The sequence below is a fragment of the Alosa alosa genome, chromosome 15 (genome assembly GCF_017589495.1).
Source record: "Alosa alosa isolate M-15738 ecotype Scorff River chromosome 15, AALO_Geno_1.1, whole genome shotgun sequence".
Classification (NCBI taxonomy): domain Eukaryota; kingdom Metazoa; phylum Chordata; class Actinopteri; order Clupeiformes; family Clupeidae; genus Alosa; species Alosa alosa.
In genome coordinates this window covers 18,644,502-18,667,524 of record NC_063203.1, presented here as the reverse complement: position 1 = coordinate 18,667,524, position 23,023 = coordinate 18,644,502, and the positions used below count along the sequence as shown (strand labels likewise).

Genomic DNA, 23,023 nt, shown 5'->3' with positions numbered 1-23,023 from the left:
CTAACATGGACACTGCTGAGAGAAGGGTGCAGGAAGATGAACTCAAAGAAAGACTAAAATATTCTCTACAGACTTTTCGAGTGAGGCGCAAGCCACACTGGGTGCTCCAGAGAGGCTGGGGACAAAACAACATGGATGAACTAAACATGAATGACACTCAGGCCGGAGAGGATCTTCAGCCTGCTGAACCAGCCAATGAGAATGCAAATAACATAGACCTCAAACTATACTGGGCATAACATTGACCATAAATTGCTTATTCATGCCCACAGTTAACACCGACATTGATATTGAGAAAGATTAATACATTTCAAATGTTGCTGCCTGTTTGACTCAAATGTTGTTATTGTTGTTGTTGTCACAGCCAGTTCTGGCTCCAGCTACCATGTCCCAGCTGAATGGACTCTTGACCACCTGATGGTGGAGCAGAGTTCATCTGCAAACAAGGAGGGACCAGTCAGTGAGAGGGCAAACATGGAGGAGACTGAGGCCGGAGAGGATGTGCAGCCTGGTGAACCAGCAAGCAAGAATACAAATAGCACAGACCTCACACTGCTAACTTATACCCACAGTTTACCTTTTATGGGAATAGCATAGACAGACCATAAACTGCTTAGTCATAGCCACAGTTAACTTGTTTATTTTTTTTTCTAACAGGCTGGGTTGTGGCCTATGGCCAGATGTGGCGGGAAATGATAGAGCAGCATGGTCCTGTACTTTGCAGCAACATGCCCTTAATACTGTAAGTAAAATGTTTTTAGTTATACTAAATGCAACTATATATTCAATGGAGTTCTTCATTGAAGTTATCTTAGATAGATAGATAGATACTTTATTGATCCACAAGGGGAAATTCAAGGTCTCAGTAGCATACAGACATCACACACACATTCACTAACAGCAGAAAAAAGTCATGAAAAGTATATAATATAAAAAACACAACTAAGCAATAAGGACAGTAGAAGATAAATAATATACTAAAATACAAATTATACTAAATAACACTAAATCAAGTCTAAAAACAGTATCCACATAGTGGGTGATTAATCATGAGGCGCTTGCAATGATTGAGGCAGGGACTGAGCCTGTGATTCTCTTTGCATAGTAAGGTAAGGTGCTCTGTGTGAGTGAGTGTCATGGTGATGGTGCAAATGAGTAAGTCCAACAGTGCAACAGTGCAAGAATAAAGTATTGTAGTGTATAGACTTAGGCTCAACCCATGTATAGGAAACCAGCCCTTTGGTCATCTGACATTGTTATGAAATGTCCTTAAATTGCGTAAACTGATGCTGATATTGAGAAAATATGTTGAATGTTGCTGCATGTTTGACTCAAGTGTTGTTGTTGTTGTCACAGCTGGCTCTGGCTCCAGTTACCGTCCCAGCTGAATGGGGCCTTGACCACCTAATTGCTTAACCTAGCAAATGATCATGGGAACACCTCTAATTATAGTAAGCCTAAGATAATCTTTGTCAAATCATTGGGTGACCAACCATAGCATTCAATTGGCATTGTACCAAGAATACAATACAAATATAAAAGCAATTGATAATAACTAAAATAATCATAATCAGAATTATAATTTCTGTCTTTTTTAATCAATATCTTGTTAATGCTCCAGGGTGGCTGGGATTTGTGAACATTGTTAGGTAGAGCATGGGGAGCAGGACAGGCCTTATCATTGTGGACAGCCAAGAAACATCTACTGTCAAGCAACATCTACAGCCCCTCAACTGACCTACATTATTACATTATTTTCATTACTACTGTATTACATTGATATCTCATTAAGACTCAACATCAAATAAATACGTTTACATACAGATTAAACTGTCTTCAAGCCTGTTTGTGTGTGCTTCTATGAAAGCATGAAATAGTACTGAAACGAGGAGTTCCTTCTCAGGATTTCCTTTGATTCAGCAGCAATTATTAATGCTTGCCAAATGTAGGCAATAATAAAGAAAAAAACCTACATAATTATTAGTAATAGTCAGTATGGTGGACAAGAGATAAATAAGAGAAAAAATAGATATAAGACTTTCTAGGTCTTGGGCCTGTCATATAATGTAATATAATGTTTAGAAAGTTGGTTGAAAACCTAGCAGACAGCACCACCACCATGCGAGGTACCAGCAGTGGCTTGTGTGCTCATTGTAAAAATGGCTTCATTGCCAACCTTTCTGGGTTGTATGTAAATTGCAACTAAACATTTATAAAAAATGATATATTATTATTTTGCACAATGTTGGTCAAAGAGAAATGCTTCCTTCTTGATTGTATGCAAGTGCATGATGAAATAACAGTGACTACATTTCCATGCACACCATATTCCGATTAAAGGCCATATTCTGGATATCGCAATATTCATAATAAGATATATCCATCTGTAACAGAAATGGAATATTCCCATTTACATGTTAATCAGCACATGCTGAATAAAGCATCGATGTGGTAGTAGTAGGAGTCATGATGTCTCAATGGTCTCTGAACCTGAATATCAGTCATGACAGCAAAATAGGCGAATTTGGCCAGATTAGAGACACTGTTGTTTTGCATTTCAGCCTTAGAAAACGGACTTCAGCCACAGAAAAAATCTAGCCCATATTGGGGATCTTTTTTAATGGGCTATTGCTATACCCTGCCTGGTACAAGTATAAATAGGGAGAAAGCAGGAAAGGTTGAGAACCCCTGCCGTGGGGTATTTTGGAGACGCTCAAAAATTGCGACGGACGGAAAACAAAGCCTGACCATAGCTTGGTGTCAGGAGCCTGGAGCTCACATCTTCAGGAAGGTTAAAGTTAACAGAGCTGGCCGTGAGAAATTAGGCATTTAAGTTCGGGTTGAGATATTGATTCTTCCTTAGACATGTGGAAAAGTGCTTTAGAGAAAGGGAGGCTTGTGAAGGATCATCTTGAAGTTCACCTATTTCAGTTGATCCCACCACCTGGATCTTTGTGGTGATGTGATGTATGTGTATGCCTTATCAACCCACATCCCCTGAATAAGTGATAACATTAATGTAATTAAAACTTTTGCTACTATTAATTAAAACACCTGCTTGTGTTTTCCAGGTTTCTGAAAATGTGTTTTTATATCAAAATATGGTGTTTTTGCACTTTTCCCAAAATGTCCAAGTTCTGTTAATTCTACTCAATAATACACATACAATTGTCAAACATGATCATGTATTTTGAGGTACACAGACATAGGTCAAACATAACTTATCTTGGTAATCTCAAGCACTCACCCTGATTGTGAAATACATCTGGTAGCATGATACAAACATGCAACCTTCAAGCATAGCTAATCAAAAATGTCAGGCCTAGTTGAAGCTCCTATTTTAAAAAAACGTAAAAATAAAAATCATTATAGGGACGTTTTTTTATTATTATTTTAAAATGTACGAGTCTCACACAGTTTGAACACATTCATAGGTGTTTTGCTTACAGTAAAAATAAAGTCTGAATTGCTAAAACAAATTATTAAAAACTAAAATGTTCTCACACATACACACACTCGCACACTGAAAGGAATGCAGACCGCATACATAGAAAAAATACCAAACAATCTCATTTCAAAATCTTTCAAACTTAATTTTTTAAAACTGAATAGCTATTCCAACTGAGGTAAACAATGTCCTTAGCCCTGTAAATGGAAGATTTCTGTGTGTATAACTCTTCGGGGGAAAAAAGAAAAGCTTCAATTCAAAAAGTGGCCACAGTATAAAGGATACCTATAGGTAAGCATCAATTTATGCCTTAAAGGGGCACAGATTGTCCCTACAGTCACCCTACAATAAACAATGATGCAATTTACAAATACACTCAGTGGATGTAATAGTGCTATTCATGTAACACGAATACATAGTACACAAATCCATTCAGAGTTGCAGAGAACACATTAAAAAGTTACACAAGGCTTAGGAATAGTAGCCATTGCTAAAGCCATAATCTTTGAGCAGAGACTGCAGTATGTACATTTAGTAACACATGATTTGAAATTATATTGATTGCAAAATCCAGCCCTGCCATTTCATTTATAATGAGAATTGCCAAACACGCTTGTGGTGGTGATAGTCAGCAGTAGTCTATGACAATGACTGATTTCACCTCTTTTCTCATTAGTCCACGGCTGTTGTCACATATGATTGACTTCCATCTGAACCCACCCGTTTTGTTCTCCACATCCCTTTGTCATGGTATACCTGATTGCAGCAAATCTTCTCAACCTGTCAACAAACAATATAGCAGAGAAAAAGCAAAAGGTAAAAAAATTTTGATTCTTAAAATCCAAACTTTTTCAAATCAGGACGATCACAGCTGGCACAGTCTCACTATCCCACCACATCCTCACAGAACTCACAAGAAGCACAAATAAAAACCACCTCGAAAGCAATTCTAAAATGTTCCCAACAAGACATAGTCAATCATTAGTCACCTGTTTTGTTTCCCTTTGGTAATGAAGGAAATAAATCAAATAACTGTTAAGCTGTTTAGCCTATTTCCTTCTAGAAGTTTTAAATAATTTACAAATCAACTGACTGTATATGACTGTACTGTACTGTATACTGAATGTACCTGAGGCAGGCTGATCGGGGGGATTTTCTTCTGCTTCATTCGGTGGTGGCTCTGTGGTGGGGGACACAACATCCTCAGCATCCTCAGCGTCTGTTTTTTTTTTTTTTTTTTTTTTTTAAATATACAAACAGAAAAAAAACAATATTTGGAATAAAGCACAGATATCAATTGCATTTGCAGTAAACCAACAATGTAGTTAGGGGAAAGGAACAAGCCTTCTAACCCTTTGATGCGTTGGGTGCCTGTGCGTCATCAGTCTGTTCTTCCTTGGGTGGCAAGGAGGAATCGGACTGCTGGATGGCCTCTTCGGCAGGTGCTTCAGTGGTCTTATCCACCACCTCTGCAGCGACTGCAAAGTCGTCTATTAAAGAAAAAGTATTCAAATTGAAATAAAATTAAGGTTATCATATACAATGAGTAAAAGCTAGTTGTGTCCCTTAAAAATGGCAAAAGGGCACGATCAACTTTTCCAACCTGTGTAGCTGACCACTTATGCAGCGGCTAAGGGCAATGTTCTTGTGACATTTTTCTGCTTATGACTACTGCTTGCAGCCGTTTTTCTCTCATACACCTCCCATAAATACTGTTAGTGTGTTTCTGGGATTGGAATAAGTAACTAGGATGTCACAAACTCACCTCAGCATGTCCCTCTAAAGAGTGGACTTAATATTTGGGCTTGCATCTGAAGAACCGGTTTTTGACTAGTACCCAGATCAGCATGTACCTGTGTGTGCTGTTGAGTCCTGTCCCTTGTTCTCCTGACTGGTGTTAGTCTCTGAGCTGCTGCTAGGCCTGAGTGGGCTTTCCTCCATGCTGGTGCGGGGGGACTGCATCTCCATCTCCTCCCCCCAGTCAGTGACGGGCTGATGGCCCTCCAGAGGAGAGAAGGGGCTGAGTGGCTTACCCCCCTCTGGAGACGCCTGGGCATCCTGCGGGGGAGGGATGTGGACCACCGGCGCGCGCCTCTCTTTTGGGCTCGATGTGGCGGGCGCCCGTGGCGGCGTGTCGGGGGCGTCCTCCAATTCGTCTTCATCGTCTCCGTCACTGGCGTCCTCCCACTCGTCCTCGTCCTCCTCTGCTGTGCCGGCCTCTGAAGTCCCTGCGGGAGCTGGTTTTTCCACCTCATCCTTCACCTGGTGATAGAAACCCATGATAGCCACACTCCCAATCAGCCAACAAGTCAAAAACTAGGGTTGTCAATCGATTAAAAAATTTAATCTAATTAATTACATACTCTGTGATTAATTAATCACATATATCATATACAATTTTTGCTGTGAAAGTATTTTAAATATTTAATCATTGAATAATCAGCATTAGTGACATTAAAGTTCAAAAAATCTTTTATTATTATTTTCACTGTTCAAATAATGGCCATAATAATATATGATATGACCTAATATGCTGAGGAAATAAATTCAAAAGTGCTTCGGGAAGAAGTTTTTTTTCACATACAAGGCATTTCAGGCCACAGATTTAACCTAGGGGACATAATGAAAATAAATTAACACTCCCCTCAATGTCAACACTATTTCTTTGCATTGATGTGCGACTTTAGAGTTGACAAACTCCAGTGATATGCATATTCCTTGCTGCAGACATTGCAGAGGACTTTATTTTAATCAACACTTTATTTTCATCAACACCATCAGGCCGTTTTTTAAAAGTAAATGTTCCAATCAATGATCTAGGCAGCACATTTTCTTCTCTTTCCTTCATTTTACAGGCTAATGGTTACTAACTAGAAAGGCTCGGGGTCAAAGGTCATACGGAACCGATTAATCTGCACTATGTTTTTTAAATCAGTTATTTTTTCTCAAATTAATTAATCATTTAGTTATTTTGACAGCCCTATCAAAAACCCAAACCCAAAACGTAAAATACACCCAAAATGTTGAAATTAGGAGTCACCTCAGTCGTCTCATTGGAAGGTTTTTCTTTTCCTGTTTCATGTTCCTCTTCCTGCCCTTTCTCCTCCTCTTTTTCTGATTTCCAGCGATTATCGTGCATGCTGCGGAAATATCAAGGAAAATTTCATGTACTGATTTAGTTTATTTTTCCAAAAGTTCAACAAAAGCAGTCAGGCGTGATCTTGCAATGAAAGTGAAAGCAAATTCCAGGTTCTGGACCTGGATGATCCTGTAGTAGCAGATATGGTGAACCTGTACCCTGACATTTTCAAGTAAATCAAACTACTGGTTTTGAAATTACGTAAGACACACAGCTTGACACACGCATACACACTATCATAGGCTAGGGTAATTAGATCTTAGGGTCATTAGATGATGAGGTGCACCAACCTATAGTTGTCCTGGCCTCGTCCCTTCTTGGGGACTCTACCCTTGCGGTCCCCATCTCGAGAGCCGCTTCCCAAGAAATCCCCAAACTTCGGTGCCCTGGGGGCTCTTTTGTTCTCATCTGAAAGGGCAGAGACAACATAAGACGATATACAATAAAATAATGTCTTCACACAAAAGATAGCAAAGAATATTTCATCACTGTACATTTGTAACAAATGTTATTTGTGGAGAAATTAGAAAAAAAATAGTTTTTAATATATGGAATGTCCTAAAAAACCCAGCAGAAACCCGCAACTATGCAGAAATGTTCAATATCAGTTTCAGTTTGTGTTACGTGTGCCACTAATAACTTGCCTCTTCTGCCACCTTGTCTGGGCGTGAGATCACCAGCTCCTTCAGGGGTCTCCTTAAACCTTTAAGAATGAGGACAATAACACAATGAGACAAGTAACTAAGTTCTATTTATATAGCGCATTTTTTTATGCAGAGTGCAACCCAAATATATCCTTATAAATAGTGTCAATATAATTTTCTTCATAAGAAATTAGAAAAAGTAAATGTGCAATGTTCAACTCTGCACTCACATAGTGTCTGTCTTCTCAGCGTCCCATTCTCGTCTCCACTGACCCGTGGCATTACGATGACGAGCCAGCCGCTCCTCGTCAATCTGCTCCCGTTCCTTTTTCCAGCGCAGGTACTCGGCACGCTCTCGGCCCGTCATGGACAGAGTCATGTCTACTGAGCCTTTGCCTCCTGACCGGTGACTCTGATAATGGAAAAGCAAAGAAAGTCGGCTTTCAGTCTACAGTTTACTTCCAAAATATCAACAGTGGGCTACAATTACAAGCAACCGCAGTCAGAAACCTCATGAACACTATGCATCTGTAGGCCAAAAAAATTTGAAGATTTTAGAAAAAAAAAAAAATTCTAACTTGGTAGCACCAGTGTCCCTTAAAGATGACATAGAAAGGAAAATGTTTTTCCTTGGCTTTGTTGAATAAAGAGTTTAGTGCATGGTCAAAAGAAGTTGCTGAAACCTGCAAGGCAATCAGCATAGAGCTCAATAGATTAAAGCACTTAATTATTCACTTGGGTGCCAAGTGACCACAAGGGGGCGCTAAATATTTGCTAAAACGGACCATTTTATTCCCTGGTTTAATTATAGGGCTTTAATTGGGCTTCTGAAATAGCATTTGAGCATGTATTTCACAGATCAAAGTTGCATAAATTCTATGTTAACATCAGAGAACAAGATGAAATACTACTTTCATCCATTCTGCATCATCCTTAACAAAAAAGCCTGTCGAGAACAACAGAATGAATAAGAGGCACATATAAGGGATAACAGACGCCGAGGTATGCCGTTGTACGGAATTAATGGATGAGGCGGAGGCAAAGACTGCCAAGTCCATTAATTACGCCTCTGCCAAGTCTGTTAATTACGTGTAATGGGACACCTCGAAGGCCGTTATCCCGCTTATCAAAGTTGCCACTATAGGCAATAGTCATGCCTTTATAGCATGCAAAAGAAACAAGCGGTTCAGTTTTAAAATAAGCCAACTTGTTCAGTTTGTTGTACTTTCTTTGGTCCTGACAGTGACAACGGTGGGCAGTTAGCTTGTTTACAGTTGATTCCATTGCGTAGCCTGCTTCCAGACTTAACCGTCGTTTACCATTTCATGAGCATTGATATGGTACAGTGATTCAAGTTTTTAACCAGATCTACGTCATAGGTGTCCTGATATTCTGAATTAATAGCCACCCTTCAGCCAATCAGAAAAGAGTATTTCTTCTTTCTGGGTGATAAGAGAGCTTCATTTACCATCCACTCCTTCTCCATCTCAGCTCCTGTCTTCACACTCTCAAAGTCCAGCCCACCCCAGTTGCGGACGTGCCGGCGGCTGCCCTCTTTGCGATCCATGTCTGGGACTGGGCCAGAGCGACGTGGGTCATCTAGAAAGTTTCTGATGGGTTTTTCACCATCGGCCTGAAAAAAGAAACGTCACGCTTAGAAAACACATCAAAACTATGGTTTTAAAACCCTGTTCCTTTTTTTCCATATAGACCCTTTCAACAAGGTAAACAAAAACAATGCTTGAACGTTCTATTTGGGCCCCAATCTACTTCCTCTGCATTAAGATAACATATGGAATGTTAAAAAGGCTTGTGGGGCCAACTATGATGCTGATAATGGAACTCTCTTGAAAGGGTCTATAATCACACACATACCTTTTGACCTCTTTCATATTCAGCGATTTTCTCCATCTCCTCATTCATCATAGCAATGTTCTGTCTCCTTTTCTCCTCCCACTCCTGACAGAGAGCAAAAACCCATCAGTAATCACAAAATAACTGGAGAACTAAGAGGTGAACATTTATCAAGTTGGGACTTATGTCTTTTGAAATCCTTTACCCTTTTACCCTATATTCTGAATGATCTTGCAAAACAATTATTTAAATGATTTAAATATTAATATGTTTTCTGCTATTCCATCTTGTGTTTTCCTAGATATAAGGGCTGCAAATGAGAAAAGATTAACCTTAGATTTTCTGTCTGTGTCTGGGCCTGGGCCTGGGCCTGGGCCTGGGCCACCTCGCCCTCTCCTCCCACCACGTGGACCGCGACCCCCTCGGGCCGGCCTTTCTCCCCCCTCATCGTCTCTCGGTGGTCTGTCAGAGTGGGGGTCGTGTCTCTCTGGCCGGGGGTCCCTCCTCTCTGGCCGAGGACCTCCACCTCTCTGCCCACCCCTTGCCCACACCATCCCAGGCCTGTGAGACGGGCCTTCACCACCTGACCGGGGAGCATCGCCCTTCTCTGAGACGTGCGGAGCTGCTGCTCTCCGGTCATTTACCACGCGGTTTACCTGCGGGGGCACAGGAAAGTATTAGTAAACATACAAACAACTAGAAACAACATCCATGTCACAACCTGACCTTTGGGAGTAAAAGTAATATGCATAGTTGCATTATAGTTAGAAGAAGTTAATAGATGTTAATTATGGGCTTGACCATCACCATCCACAGACATGTTTTTTGGTGCCACTGTACATCCATGTTATAACTGCACAAAAACATAGCCAAGCAAGTTTGGCCATTAATGCTTATGCTGTAGGAGGGGGTCTTACCGCTCCAGGTTTGGAGAGGTCTACGGTCACAGTGAAGCTTTCCTTCTCAGGCTTTGGCCAGTCATCGTGCTCATGGCCACCACGGGTCCTTCGAGGAAGTGTCACGGCAATGCCCTCATCCTCTGCCTTTTTCTTGTCCTCCTCTATTTCCTATTTAGAAATAACAAAAAAAAAGGCAACACCGATATAATTTAGTGTTAATTTCGTCAGACGAGACGAGAGGAAATATGTTCGTCAACGACCTTTTTTTTCATGACTAAGACGAGACGATGACGAGACGGCAGTAATGTCCTGAAACACTGACTAAGACTATCTTAAGATGAATTATTGTTGTGAAAAAAGGCAGAGACTAAAATGTTTTGCATGAAATAAGAACTAAGATAAAATCTCTCTTCATTTTCGTCTACAAAATGAGAAGACAAATTTCTAGCTGTTACGTTTTTCAAAAATATTCGAATGAGTTCATACATAACAGCTTTCCTGTAGGCTAGTCTACGTGCTGTTGCTGCAACCCTGTGGCTGCAACACGAAACTACATGGAACAAGAACACTGGAGATTTCTGCCAGAGTTACCAACTAACTACCTAAGCTTTATGCCACAATGCTACATACCCAGAAGTTGAAGCTTCTCTCATACAAATTAACATCCACCAGAATGTGCATACGAAAATGTTCATCATGTAATGTCAACTATTTAACTAGTTAGACTGATGATGCAAAGTTTGCTAGCAATTAAGCTAATATGGAAAGTTAAGCTAGCAAGTTAGCTATGGCTAAGATGGAGAGTCTGTTTGGGGAATGTGTTGTGTTTTAGCATATAAGCCATCTAGCGAAGCGGAGTAAAACATTAATACTTTGGTCTCACGACAGTGTTTCTCAAACTTTTTCAGTTTCAGGACCACTTAACTAACCCTAGCTAAAAAAAAAAAAAAAGATTAGACCTAGGCCTACTTCAACAGTAGCCTATAATTAGTCTACACTATAGGCCTACTCACTGAACCACCTTGCTTATTGTCTTTGCACTTTGCTTATTGTGTGTATTCATACTGTATGATTTAAACTGGCATATCTTACATAGACAGTGTTGCAGAACTGTTTTTACATACAAGTTGGTTCAATATTGCAAACAGCTCATCTATATTATATTTTACCACGTCTGCTCACGGACCACTTGAGATAGCTTATGGACCACCAGTGATTCCCCGGACCACACTTTGAGAAACACTGGTCTCTGAATATGACAGTGGTCCAGTCAAATCTTTTACTGTCTATGGTCAAATCCCAGCCGAGCTATAACTGTAGCTCGACTTACCTGTGCATGTAAACATACTGACTGACAAAAAAATCAGAATGAGTAATTATAACAGGCGAGTAGCCCTGTGGACACACAATATTGTTGGAAAATTGAGATGTGTGAAACACTATTTGACTGAAATGGTAATCAGAAATAATTTGTTATAAAAAAAAAGACTAAAATGTGTTGACTAAAACTGACTAAGACTAAGATACCTTTAGTTTTCTTATGACTAAAACTAGACTAAAATGGCGAGACTTTTAGTCGACTAAAACTTGACTAACAAAAATGATATTTGAATGACTAAATATGACAAAGACTAAAAAGGACATTTCGTCACAAGACTAAGACTAAGACTAAATTAAAAATAGGTGACAAAATTAACACTAATATAATTCCAATAGGACTGCTGATGAAAACCAAATTCATCAGCAGTCCTATTTTTATTTTTACAACATAAACCAACTGAAAGCTATAGGTTCACACTACAAACTACAGGTAATGATCATCTGAGGAGCTAGGATGGATATCAAGTGTAACACAACCAAATAACCACTGAGAAAAGTGTTTAATGAATACTACACTTTCAGAGGTATGTTCTTCGTTAACGTTTCAATTAACTAAAAAATGGGTCGATTAAGATTAGATAAACAAATAATCTAGTACATAACTAACAACCCAGTAAAAATGTAAGAATACTTTACAGCACCACAATGTTAAATTACACATCACACCAGTTTCATCACTGTACTCTGTGCTGTTCTGTTAGTAAGGTTTTATACAAGTCTTATAAATAGTTAGCTCACTAGGTCTTAGACCAGCGTTTCTCAAACTGTGGGGCGCGAACTGACGTGAAAAACAGATTATTTTTTTTCTCTGTAGCCTGGGCCCAGGTAGCACCCGATGCGCAATGGACGCACTGTGTTATTCACAAGGAAGCGCTTGTGTCAAGGCAGCTTAGTTAGTCGCGACCTACATGAGATTTTGAACGTTGTTGTGAGAGTGGTGAATTTAATCAAAACCCGGCCCTTAAAACCGCGTCTATTCTCCGCACTTTGCTGACCAAAAGGCTGTAGGCTACTGTTTCACAGCGAGGCAAGGTGGCTTTCCCGAGGTAAACTGCTGACGCGCGTGTTTGAGCTCCGAGTCGCCTCTTCTTGGAGGAAGAGCATGTTTGAATCTGCAAGCACGTTCACTAATGAACATTTCTTGACGAAGCTGGCCTATCTTAGCGATACATTTGAGTTAAATGTCCAGTTACAAGGCAAAGACATGCACCTACCTCACCTAGCAAATAAGATTACTGCATTCACCAAAAAAACTTGAGTATGGGACAGGCGCCTCGATCGCGACAGTATTATGCCTTTGAGATTTCTGAGGGAAATCGCTGAAACGTCTGATTGGGAGGCACTCTTGTGATCCCATGTATTAAACAGTAGGCCTACATCACATCCCTGCAAAGTTTATTTCAAAAATATTTCCCAACCAGAAGTGCTCATTATGACTGGATTATGGATCCATGTAATGCTGCATGTTGGTATTTCATTGAATATATTGTACAATGCTGTAAAATGGCCTATGCTTCCTAATATGTTGCTGTATAACAGAAATATGTGTGTTATGCATTTATTTATTATTATATCTGCAGCACCAGCTGATTTTAACTCTGTTGAAGAGGATATATTTAGAACTTGTCATTATTTCAATAAATTTGACAATTTTAAGCTTGACCTACCACTTTCTTAGAGCGATGAGGGACAGGTGGGGCTCGAGAATGCCCCCTTGATCAAAGTGGGGAATGAAAGAAAAAAGGTTTGAGAACCACTGATCTAGTTTGTTAACTACCACAGTCACAAGTTGGGTCGCGATAGTCTGTCATTTTTAAAAAGTGGGTCCCCAGAAAAAAAGTTTGAGAAACACTGTCTTAGACCAACACTCCTGACTGCAGTTTTAATTAAACTCACCTGATACCTCCTGACTAGAGCCTGGTTCTTTTTACGAAGTGCTTCGATCCGTCTGTCAAGCTCAGCATCCTTTTCCTCCTTTGTCTTAATTTCAACGGCAGCAGACTAGACACAACAAGTGCCAGTGAATTTCACAAATACAGTTCAATTACCATTCAAAAACATAACGATGTATTAACTCATCAGCAAGTCATTGGACATTTGAGATGTATGCGACTTACATTTAGCAGAAAGCTTGTTGTTCAGTAGTATTGTACAACTAGTTAGACTATACACTACAATGTTTGTGTGAACAAAATGTGGCTTGAACATATGTGGGAATAATTATACGATGTAATATCTTCACTAATGCAACTGTTCACTTGGATAATAGGAGTTGGAAGTAGCAGTGTTGGGAAATGGACATGTGCAATGGTAAATGATGTTGTTGTGGGTTGTAACCTAAGGAATTGAATTGATTAAAGGCCTTCCCCAATCACTGTAACTCTATCACCTGAGAACCTATGGTACTCTATCAGACACCTACGGTAGCCTACGTAGTTAGACAGTGACGTGTTACTACCTTCAGGCAGCCTATGGAGAACTCACCATGGCTAACAGCCCTTGTTGGCGTGCCGATTTTTCTTCCAGTGTTGCTCAGGTATCTCTTGGATAGTTCGTGTAGTAGACACTAGCACAGAATTACACAGACAAAGCATTAAAACTTTACCCAGTTGCTCTGCAATGACTACCAAACCAGCAGCTAATTTCAGGTTTATGTAGACCAAACCCACCACCAGTCAATAACCTAACAAAATGCACAACATCGTTGACAACGTGTTCCTGTTTAGGCAGCTCAGAAGTGTAAAGAAACACTACCTATGTGCTCATTCCCTGAAACCATCTCATCGACTGTATTCTGTTAGCATGTTGCTCATAGTAGGCTACAAATCCTCAATTTCTGAAGTGTAGCCTACCTAAAACTAAAACGCGTATCTGACACGCTCGCTCCATTACATCAACAAGGACACATCGCGGGGTAAGGAAACACAAAGTTTAATATTTTGTAAGCTTCTGTGCACCGTTGACAGTCCACAGATGTGCTTATGTATCAGGCTAAATCTACAGCCAGCGTGCGTAGCTAATCCTCCTCTCAAATTGGCTCTCTCCTACAAGACAATCAGATTACCTTGAAAGCAGGACAACGTTAACAACAAAAACAAGTCCTTCAAATTCACTTGACCAACAAACACAACCAAATACTTAAAAAACGTTAGCTGTAACATTTCAAGCGTATTGTTCATGGCATCTCAGTACAGTAGCCTAATGGGGAATGAAGCTGGCTATTAGGGTTAATACTATCGTTACAAGTAAGGCAAAACGTAAAATCTTAGACTGAACAGGCTAGAATATTCGAATCTTGCAACATTCGTTTACCTGTATCTAGAAGTATCATCCGCTGCGCTACAAACAGTTCGCAGCGTTACAAACTATCAATTTGTTTTCTACCGAACTTATGGTACAGCAGCGTTCCACGGGTCTATCAGTAAAGCCAGAGGTAAAGCGACGATAGCTTGTTTCACTTCCGGGTAAACATCTTCTTCTCGTTTGGGGCATGTTTCAGTGGCACCTCATCCCTTTAGAGGAATACTGCCACCCACTGTGTATGGGTTGCTGTACACAAGTCACTCAAGTCAACCCCAGAATGTGGTAGTGTTGGCTTCTAATTGATGAGCTATACACTATAGTGCATTTTGATAACATGTCAAACAACTTAGACTTTAGATTCTCTCTAATATAAGAAAGATGTGTGTGTGTTTGTTTTGGTGGGGGTGGTTACACAGAATGCCATTTCTATGAAGCTTGACCTCTTTTATTGTCCTAGAGTGTTTATTTTTAGCCTTGAAAAACAATTACCTATCACATTCTTAAATATGTTTTATTGGTCAATCTTTAAAGTGATTTCCATGTGATCGCTGTGTGTCTACAATCTGTCTTTTCAGCTCTCTCAGTGATATTTTAGATTAATCATATATTGGCTTTCCTTTAGGTGTTGTGTTTTCCCATTTTGTTGTTTCAATACTGAAAGGTTCTTGAATATATATATAAACAATCAACCAATACCTTCAGGCCTAACTAAATATATGAAGTGGTTAAGGGAACTCCAATTGGGATTGGAATTGGGATCCCTCCTCTGGGACTGTAGCCCAGAGGAGTGTACCCCGACATCTAATTGTTTATATGCTTATATTTTACGTACTTAAATATAAACAAAAATGCACTCACACACTGTCAATACCCAGGTAAAAGAGGGGTCAAAAATAACAACAAAGACAGAAGACAGAAGGGGGGAAAGAAGGGCATGGTCACCATAATGCAGGGGGTTCACAGAGCACATTCAAAGGGTGATGAGAACTATTTATAAGACTTGCCTAAAACCTTACCAACACAACAAGAACAGCACAGAGTACAGTGATGAAACGTGCAAAAGGGAGAACCACATCATGAACTGGAAGGAGGCCAAGATCATTCGAACCGAAAGCAACAAGTACCATCGCTGGATTGCTGAGCCAGTGGAGATCCGAAAGCGTGCCCCCAGAACTGTACACCGGGATGAAGGAGCATACCAACTTTCCCACACCTGGGACGCCGTTTTACAGAGACGCTCCCTGCCATCTGGAGGACTGTCAGACAGCAAGGGGGATCCACACCCTGTCGTCGGATGGACAATTGGACAGCAGGGAGACACACCCCCTGGCACCTGGAACCGGGGGCACCATCATTCCATCACACAGGTGGAATGACACAACCTGATACTAGATCACACACACAGCAGACGTCACAGTAACACCATGTGACTCTTCTGAAAATTATTGCAGAGTCAGCAGTCGAAACTGTCAAGGTATGACATAAAAAAAACGTTTACTTATATGTGATGTTTACGAGAACAAATCACATATAAGTAAAATATAGGCTAAATGAACTTATTCTGATTATTAAATATAAACCCTATGTTTCTGAATACCCCAGAGGCCTTTTAAGTGATATATTGTAGTCTAGTTTGACATTATTTTGGTAGAGTTCATGTGCTTTAAAAAATGGCTCTACTTACCTAAAACCCTATACTGTGAAATATACAAGTCTCAACCATATTTTCTTAAATAATTGCATATTCTTTTCCTATTCTTCGCCATGACATCTGCTGGCAAAGACAACCACCTGGGTATATGGGACAATAAAACCATCATCTGTGGTCTGAAGAATTACCTCAGGTCAGTGTGCTCCAAAACTGTACTCTTTGACTTGTCACAGTATAACGCTGTGAATGGATTCTTAAAAGACACTTGAGTGCTAGCCATGCATTCACATTCACAACGATGAGTCATAGTGTGTGTGTGTGTGTGTGTGTGTGTGTGTGTGTGTGTGTGTGTGTGTGTGTGTGTGTGTGTGTGTGTGTGTGTGTGTGTGTGTGCTGTTTTCTCCACCAGATGTCTCCCCGAGCTGCTGGTACAAAACCTCACATGATGTGTCCTTTATGACTGAAAGGGGTTTAGAATGTAGCCATGGTGTTGGCTGCCTCACTGTCTGAATTCTCTTTGACTGACATCACGACTTCTGTAAACACCTCCACATATGCACATTCGTGTTTGTATCAAATTCAACTGATCGTCACCACAGAATTTGTGTATTTAAAAATCTGACAAGGTTGACACTCGTCTTCAGCAGTCATGCTCAGCATTGGAAAACCTCTCATTGGAAAAATCCACATTGTGCATCACCTCCTTTCAAATAGTAAAACAATCAATAATCAGATGACACATGACTTGAGGAGCATATCGAGGGCTTGGAACCAGAGGTGCGTAAATAACATTTCACAACTTTACAGGAGGGCCAAAACAACACTAATTGGTTCATTGTGTTCAGTGTTAAGTTAGTGTCAACTTAAAAAACTTGCACACCATTATTTGCCGTTGAAAAATAAATAAATGAAGTGTTTAATCCATCAAGCCAAGGTGCTACCAAGTGAGGTGATGTACAAACGTTTTGGTCCTCAGACCTTCATCAGTGCAAACCATACACAAAGGTGTGACACTTATTTATAGTCCGCTCTACTTGGTGGCATCCCTTTGACAGTAAAAAGCTGATCAAGAGCTTTCATTTGATGAATATATCTAAATTTGAAAAAAAAAAAAAAAATGTCACTTACACCCCTCTGGTTCACACCCCTCGGTATATTGCATGCAGAGAATCAAAATAAACACAAGAGGCTCTCAGTACCTATCCTTGGTCCCCTAAAAATAATAAAAACAAAGGTCTATTCCAGCAGCCTGTCTTTTCCAGCAGCCTTGCTGCTTGGACCCCACATTACATCCCACTGCAAGAGAATTGGAAATGGCTTCCATAAGACAACAGCAGTGCCAAGTAAGGAGTTTCCTGTCTCCACAGTTGAGAAGTTTGCAGAAGAAGAAAGAATTGAAGAAAGTAAAAATTAACCTTTAATGAATAATCATCTGATCAGTTCAAATTATTAATAAATGTTAGAAGGGTTACAGAGTGGCTTATCAACACCTAAAAAACAAAACAAAAAACATATACTGCTAACAGACAATCAAATTGGCCACTTACTCAGGCCACAACTAGTTCACTCAGTTGATGGGTCATTTCTGATAACTAATTGTATAAATAAGTGACAGAGTCCATAATCATGACTGTCAAATTCAGCTGTAACAATCATTCTGTACTTAGTGTGGTGCTGCATTGCATAATAATGAAGAAGTGCAGTTAATTTTTTACCACGTTGTCAGACTGCATAGTTTGGGCTGACAGGAGGTCTGACGGAACACAGAGTTAGGTCTGGCAAGCTGGAAAACACTGAAACATTGCAAATGGAAAGCAGGCCATCAGAGACCTCACACTGAAAGTAATTGTTGTCTGGAACTAGCCTAACTTTTATCTGGTGACATTTCCTTGGCTTTGATTGAAAAGAAATATCTATCATATAATGCTACAATGTATCGTTGGATGAAAGACATTCAGCTGGCCTATTTTTTTATGTGCACCATCATGGACACTATAGCCTTGTAAGGGTCCAACATTTTACAGTGTATTACAGTATGTTTTATAATCATTCTGACCTTTTAAAGACCTCGAATTGTGAAAAGAAAATGCACCGTTAAAATACACCTTCATGTTGATTGGTCATTGTAGATCATTTTTTTTACAAAACACAGATGCAATGAAATAATCTACATAATTCACTCATCCTCCTGCGGTTGTAAACTGTTACTTTGAACCTCCCGGTTTCAGTGTTTACAATTGGATACCACTTAAAATTACAAATATAATCTCTTTAGCCCCTCTTTCATAAATTAAATAATTTATGTATCAAGTGTAGAGGGAACGTTTTTTCCGAGCTGGGTTTCATCTCGCTGCTTCAGATTATTTGACATATGGTTTCTATTCTCAGGGTAGTCTGCAAGCTCAAACTTGAGTGGAGATTTATGCCCCCCCTCTAATTACGAAGCCAGTGCTGAGAGGTTACTGTGACCCAGTGGTGCTTGGCTTTTGCTCCCTCTCCAGGGACAGATACATTATCTTACTGTCATGAAGGATAACAGGATAAAATGGGTTTTCATGGCACACGCTTCAGCACCCTACCCTACGCCATGCTGTCTCATTCGTCTCTTCAGGCTAAGCCCCTGGAACGCCTGCCTACCGTCTCCTGCTCTTTCCGTCCTTCACCTTAGTCACTGACCCTCTTGCCCTGAGAGTGGAGCACACAATGTTTGTTTAAAAAATTGTCCTGAGGGAGCTTGGCTTACCTCCAAGAAGGAAGTCTGTCTCCTGCTGACTGTGCGTGTCAGAGATGTGTTGCTGCTCACAACCATACAGGGAGTCCTGTTTCTCAGAAAATGCACCACGTTGTTCTTTGGAGGACAGAATATGGTCAAACATACACAGTAGGCTGTTTGTAGTTATGATATAATGTTGAATATTCTCCAACTCTTAGTTGAACTCTCTCTTGATTGAGCATCCTGTATGTTTTATGTTAAGAGGTAAGGTCTGCAGGGAGAAGTGGTAATTATTACTATTGTTATCATTATTGTTATTATTATTATTAGTAGTAGTAGTAGTAGTATACTGTTGTTTACAGTATGTGTCTGTAACCTGGGTTTAAATATGGTTATTGCACACATTGCAACTCCAGCAACACTTTTTTACTTCATTACAAGGCTACGCATCCAGAGAAAAGATATAAAAATGTGGTTAGTGCATGGCCATCACTAAGAAGGCTGTGCTTAAAGATTAGTGCCAACCTTCACCAAAGCACCTCTCCAATTTCAAGTTTGTATCACCATGTCTACTGTGAGTTACACTATGGTAGGTAGGCATGGGATTGGTTTAGAATTCTCAGTTACCCCTCCAATTATTCCCACTCATATCTCAGCCAAATCCATGCACAGCTATCTCCAGACATATGCAATGTGTATTACACACCAATATGCACACTGAAACCTCATCAAATCTATCATGAAACCCAAATCTATAAATGTAGGCAATGAGATTGTATGAATCACAGGATGTACGGAGCCATTGAAACCACTACAGCATAGCTACAGCTACGTACTGTTGCAAGGCGGGGAATAGATATGAGCTCAGTGTCCTCCATTTGGTCTTCTCAAACAGTAATATGAGACATGGGGGACATGGAAAGCACATATTCATCTGATGGTTCAGTTGGCTTTCTCACAGCAGTCACAATGGCATATTCTCAGAAATCTCAGAATCTGCATCATGGCATGTTTTATTGTAGCCCTGTCACGTAAAACAGCATGTGTTCGTGCAAGAAATCTTGACATGACTTGTGCTCCTGTCCTCCATCCAGACAGCTCAGAGGGTTTATTGCCTTTTGAATTTTCCACAAAGCAGGATGAGCTGGCACTGAATCAGGGCAAATGTTCAGGTCACTGTAACCCAGTGATGGAAGGCACCAGTTCTCATCATCTGAGAGAGCTATTCAACCTAATAAACATTCAACACGGGCGTCTGTCCCATTATAATCTCATACAGACTGATTTTATTGCAGTGCTTGCTTTTCAAGAAATGTTGATATTTTGATAACTACTACTGATTTGGCTAAATGATAAAGATCACTGTATAGTAAAAGTCTGACATGTAATGAATTACAATGAAATACCAACTGAACTAGGGAGTCAGTGCATGCCTTTTGAATGTAGTGTAGTTCCTTCTCAGTTTTATGAGGGCAATTTAAAAGAACACTGTGACCCGAATCCCTCATTTTCTCATGCAGTCTTCTAAGGTCTCCCTTAGGTTTCTGTGTGCCTGTAAGGCTGATCTGCAAGAGATAGGCATTAGTAGTCTCATACGCAGTTATGGTTTACAAATCACAGAACCAGGTTAGTCAGTGTTTACCGTCAAGTCAACAATACCGTCATGACTATGGGCTATTACCATGTTAGCCCGATTTATTATTGAACAAAACAAACACAGGTCAAAATAACCTGGCCATATAGAAAACAACAGTCAGTGTTATGTTACCTTAGTGTAGCCTACTGTTTCCTCTCTACCCTCTGAGGGCATCTCAGTCTTGCCATGGGGGTTCTTGACTGTTTATGACAACAAAGAACTTATGTTCTTATGGTGACGTCCATGAAAGCTACCGCGAGTTTTAACCGTATCCATAGTTTTCATGTTCAAAAATCATGTTAAGCTAATTTAAGCAATGTTGCGGTCTGCGGACATAACACACATTAAACTTATTTAATAGCCTACAGTGTTATGACATGTTTTATTTTATATTTGTAGTAGTCCAAACATCAGGACCAAATGTCTTTCAACCAATAAAGCAAGTGATACCTTTTTGTACTAAGGAACAAATTGTAGTAAAATGGGTAAACTGGGCTATCCCTGAGCTCAACCTGTTCCAAATGTGAAAGCCTAAAGGTCTACAAGTTTAGCTTTTCAGCTACTTGTTGAATATGATGTTTTACCCTGTCAGTAACATTAGGTAAAGGATAATGTATTGTCCACCAGTCAGTATCGAAAAATAAGTAGCCTACCGTCAGGGCGAGCAGAGCCCCAACGCAAAGTGTAATATCACAACCTACCTTGACCTTTAACTTACTATGATGTAAAAAATATTGTTATCCTGTGAATCAGAGATAGTTAGTATCCAGTGACAAACAAACATTCAACTGGCCATCATTTACTATCGAACCACCTAATCCATTTACTAGTTTCAACTGAATTCACATTAAACTTACCCTATCAAATGTACATTCGGCATAAACTGGTGTGCTGGTGTTGAAATGTTATTTCAAATTTAGTGCTATGATCTACAATATTCATAACTTCTCTCTGTGTATTCATAACTTCTCTCTGTGTATTATTTATAATATATGTACCAAATGAGTTGTTTTTTGTTATGTACAAAAGCATAAAAAATTAAGAGCCTGCTTAATTGGGAAATAAACATTTAATTTTTCAGGTTGATATTAAGCTGTGAAAGCACTGGTCCAAAAGAAAACTCCAAAGTATTTGATAGCGAAGTATTTGCCTGCCAAGATCAGGGTGTTCTTTTTCCATTTAAATACAAGAGAATGTAAAATGACCTTGAGTTCTGATGGTGAACTAATACTCCCCTGCATTTTGGACATTTTAAGGAAATAATATCTCACCACAAAAATGTAACATCTATCATCCTATTCTATTGTGTTCAAACATGCTAACTAGTTGCAGTATATCTACAAAGCATCACAACAATATGTTATTTATTCTTTTTCATCTACTGGAATGTGAAGATAAAGGGACAATTAAAAAAATACACTTATGTGTTAATGTTACCAATACAATAAGTGCATTTGTTATCTCATGTATACATATTTGATAACTAATAAATTAGGGAAACTGACATTACTGATTTCTTTGATACAGCAAACCTCTATGTCTGACCAAGCAAACAAGCCTTTTTTACAGTGTTCTGCTGAAATATGTATACCTACAGTCATGGAATGTACTGCCAAAACACAACAATCTCCAGTTTACTCCGCAATACTTTGCACGTTCCTTACCATTTTTACATTTTTAACTACTGGATATTTTTGCTTTTGGTTTTAGTTAACACCTTGGGACAAAGGTAATTGTCTGCACTAAACAATTCATCTAAATCAGACAGATGTATATAAATAAAATGAATGTTCTAGTAGTTGAATTTTTAAAACAATACTTCAATAACACTTTCTGTTACATAGCCACTGTTACTACTTGTTATTTTGTAACTACACAATGAAATATAGGAAATACAAGTATAACTGTAGCACATTGGTACTCATTTCCCCAACCCCCAATCCTTAAACTTAGTCCTAATTCTAACCTTACAGCACTGCAAAGTAACCACCTGCTGGTTGCCATCCAATAAGATATACTGTAACTTGGGCTGTGTAATGGAAAGTGTTGCCAAATATCCTGTAATAATTACAACAATGACGATAAAAACGTAATGTAAAATATTGACACTTATACCCTGTTCCATATCCCTCACGCCACCCCATTTAGCCCTCCCCACCCGAAGACACCACATTGGCAAATCCCTAAAGTGGTTCACATTTTTCTGATGAACTGCCAGAAGTGGTTCTCATCTCTATCTGGACCCTTTCAAGAGAGTTCCATTATCAGCATCATAGTTGGCCCCACAAGACTTCCTTTTCAACATTCCATATGTTATCTTAATGCAGAGGAAGTAGATTGGGGCCCAAATAGAACG

The 23,023-nt window shown here is 39.6% G+C and overlaps 1 protein-coding gene across 2 annotated transcripts; it reads right to left on the bottom strand.

The window, feature by feature from the left end:
- Positions 1-3,168: 3,168 nt before the first annotated feature.
- ccdc9 (coiled-coil domain containing 9) lies at positions 3,169-14,857 on the bottom strand. 2 transcript variants are annotated; one of them, XM_048265430.1, is made up of 15 exons: positions 14,677-14,857; positions 13,849-13,930; positions 13,261-13,365; positions 10,003-10,152; positions 9,418-9,741; positions 9,107-9,190; positions 8,700-8,864; positions 7,462-7,643; positions 7,232-7,290; positions 6,878-6,995; positions 6,489-6,588; positions 5,482-5,710; positions 4,801-4,938; positions 4,578-4,667; positions 3,169-4,228 (listed from the first exon to the last, which is right to left on the bottom strand). In XM_048265430.1, exons 2-15 carry the CDS (start codon positions 13,849-13,851, stop codon positions 4,224-4,226), a joined length of 1,752 nt encoding a protein of 583 aa, XP_048121387.1. In that variant the 5' UTR covers positions 13,852-13,930; positions 14,677-14,857; the 3' UTR covers positions 3,169-4,223. The 2 variants fall into 2 exon arrangements, with proteins under 2 accessions (XP_048121387.1, XP_048121386.1); XM_048265429.1 differs by having other exon boundaries at positions 5,302-5,710; positions 14,677-14,856.
- Positions 14,858-23,023: the final 8,166 nt, after the last annotated feature.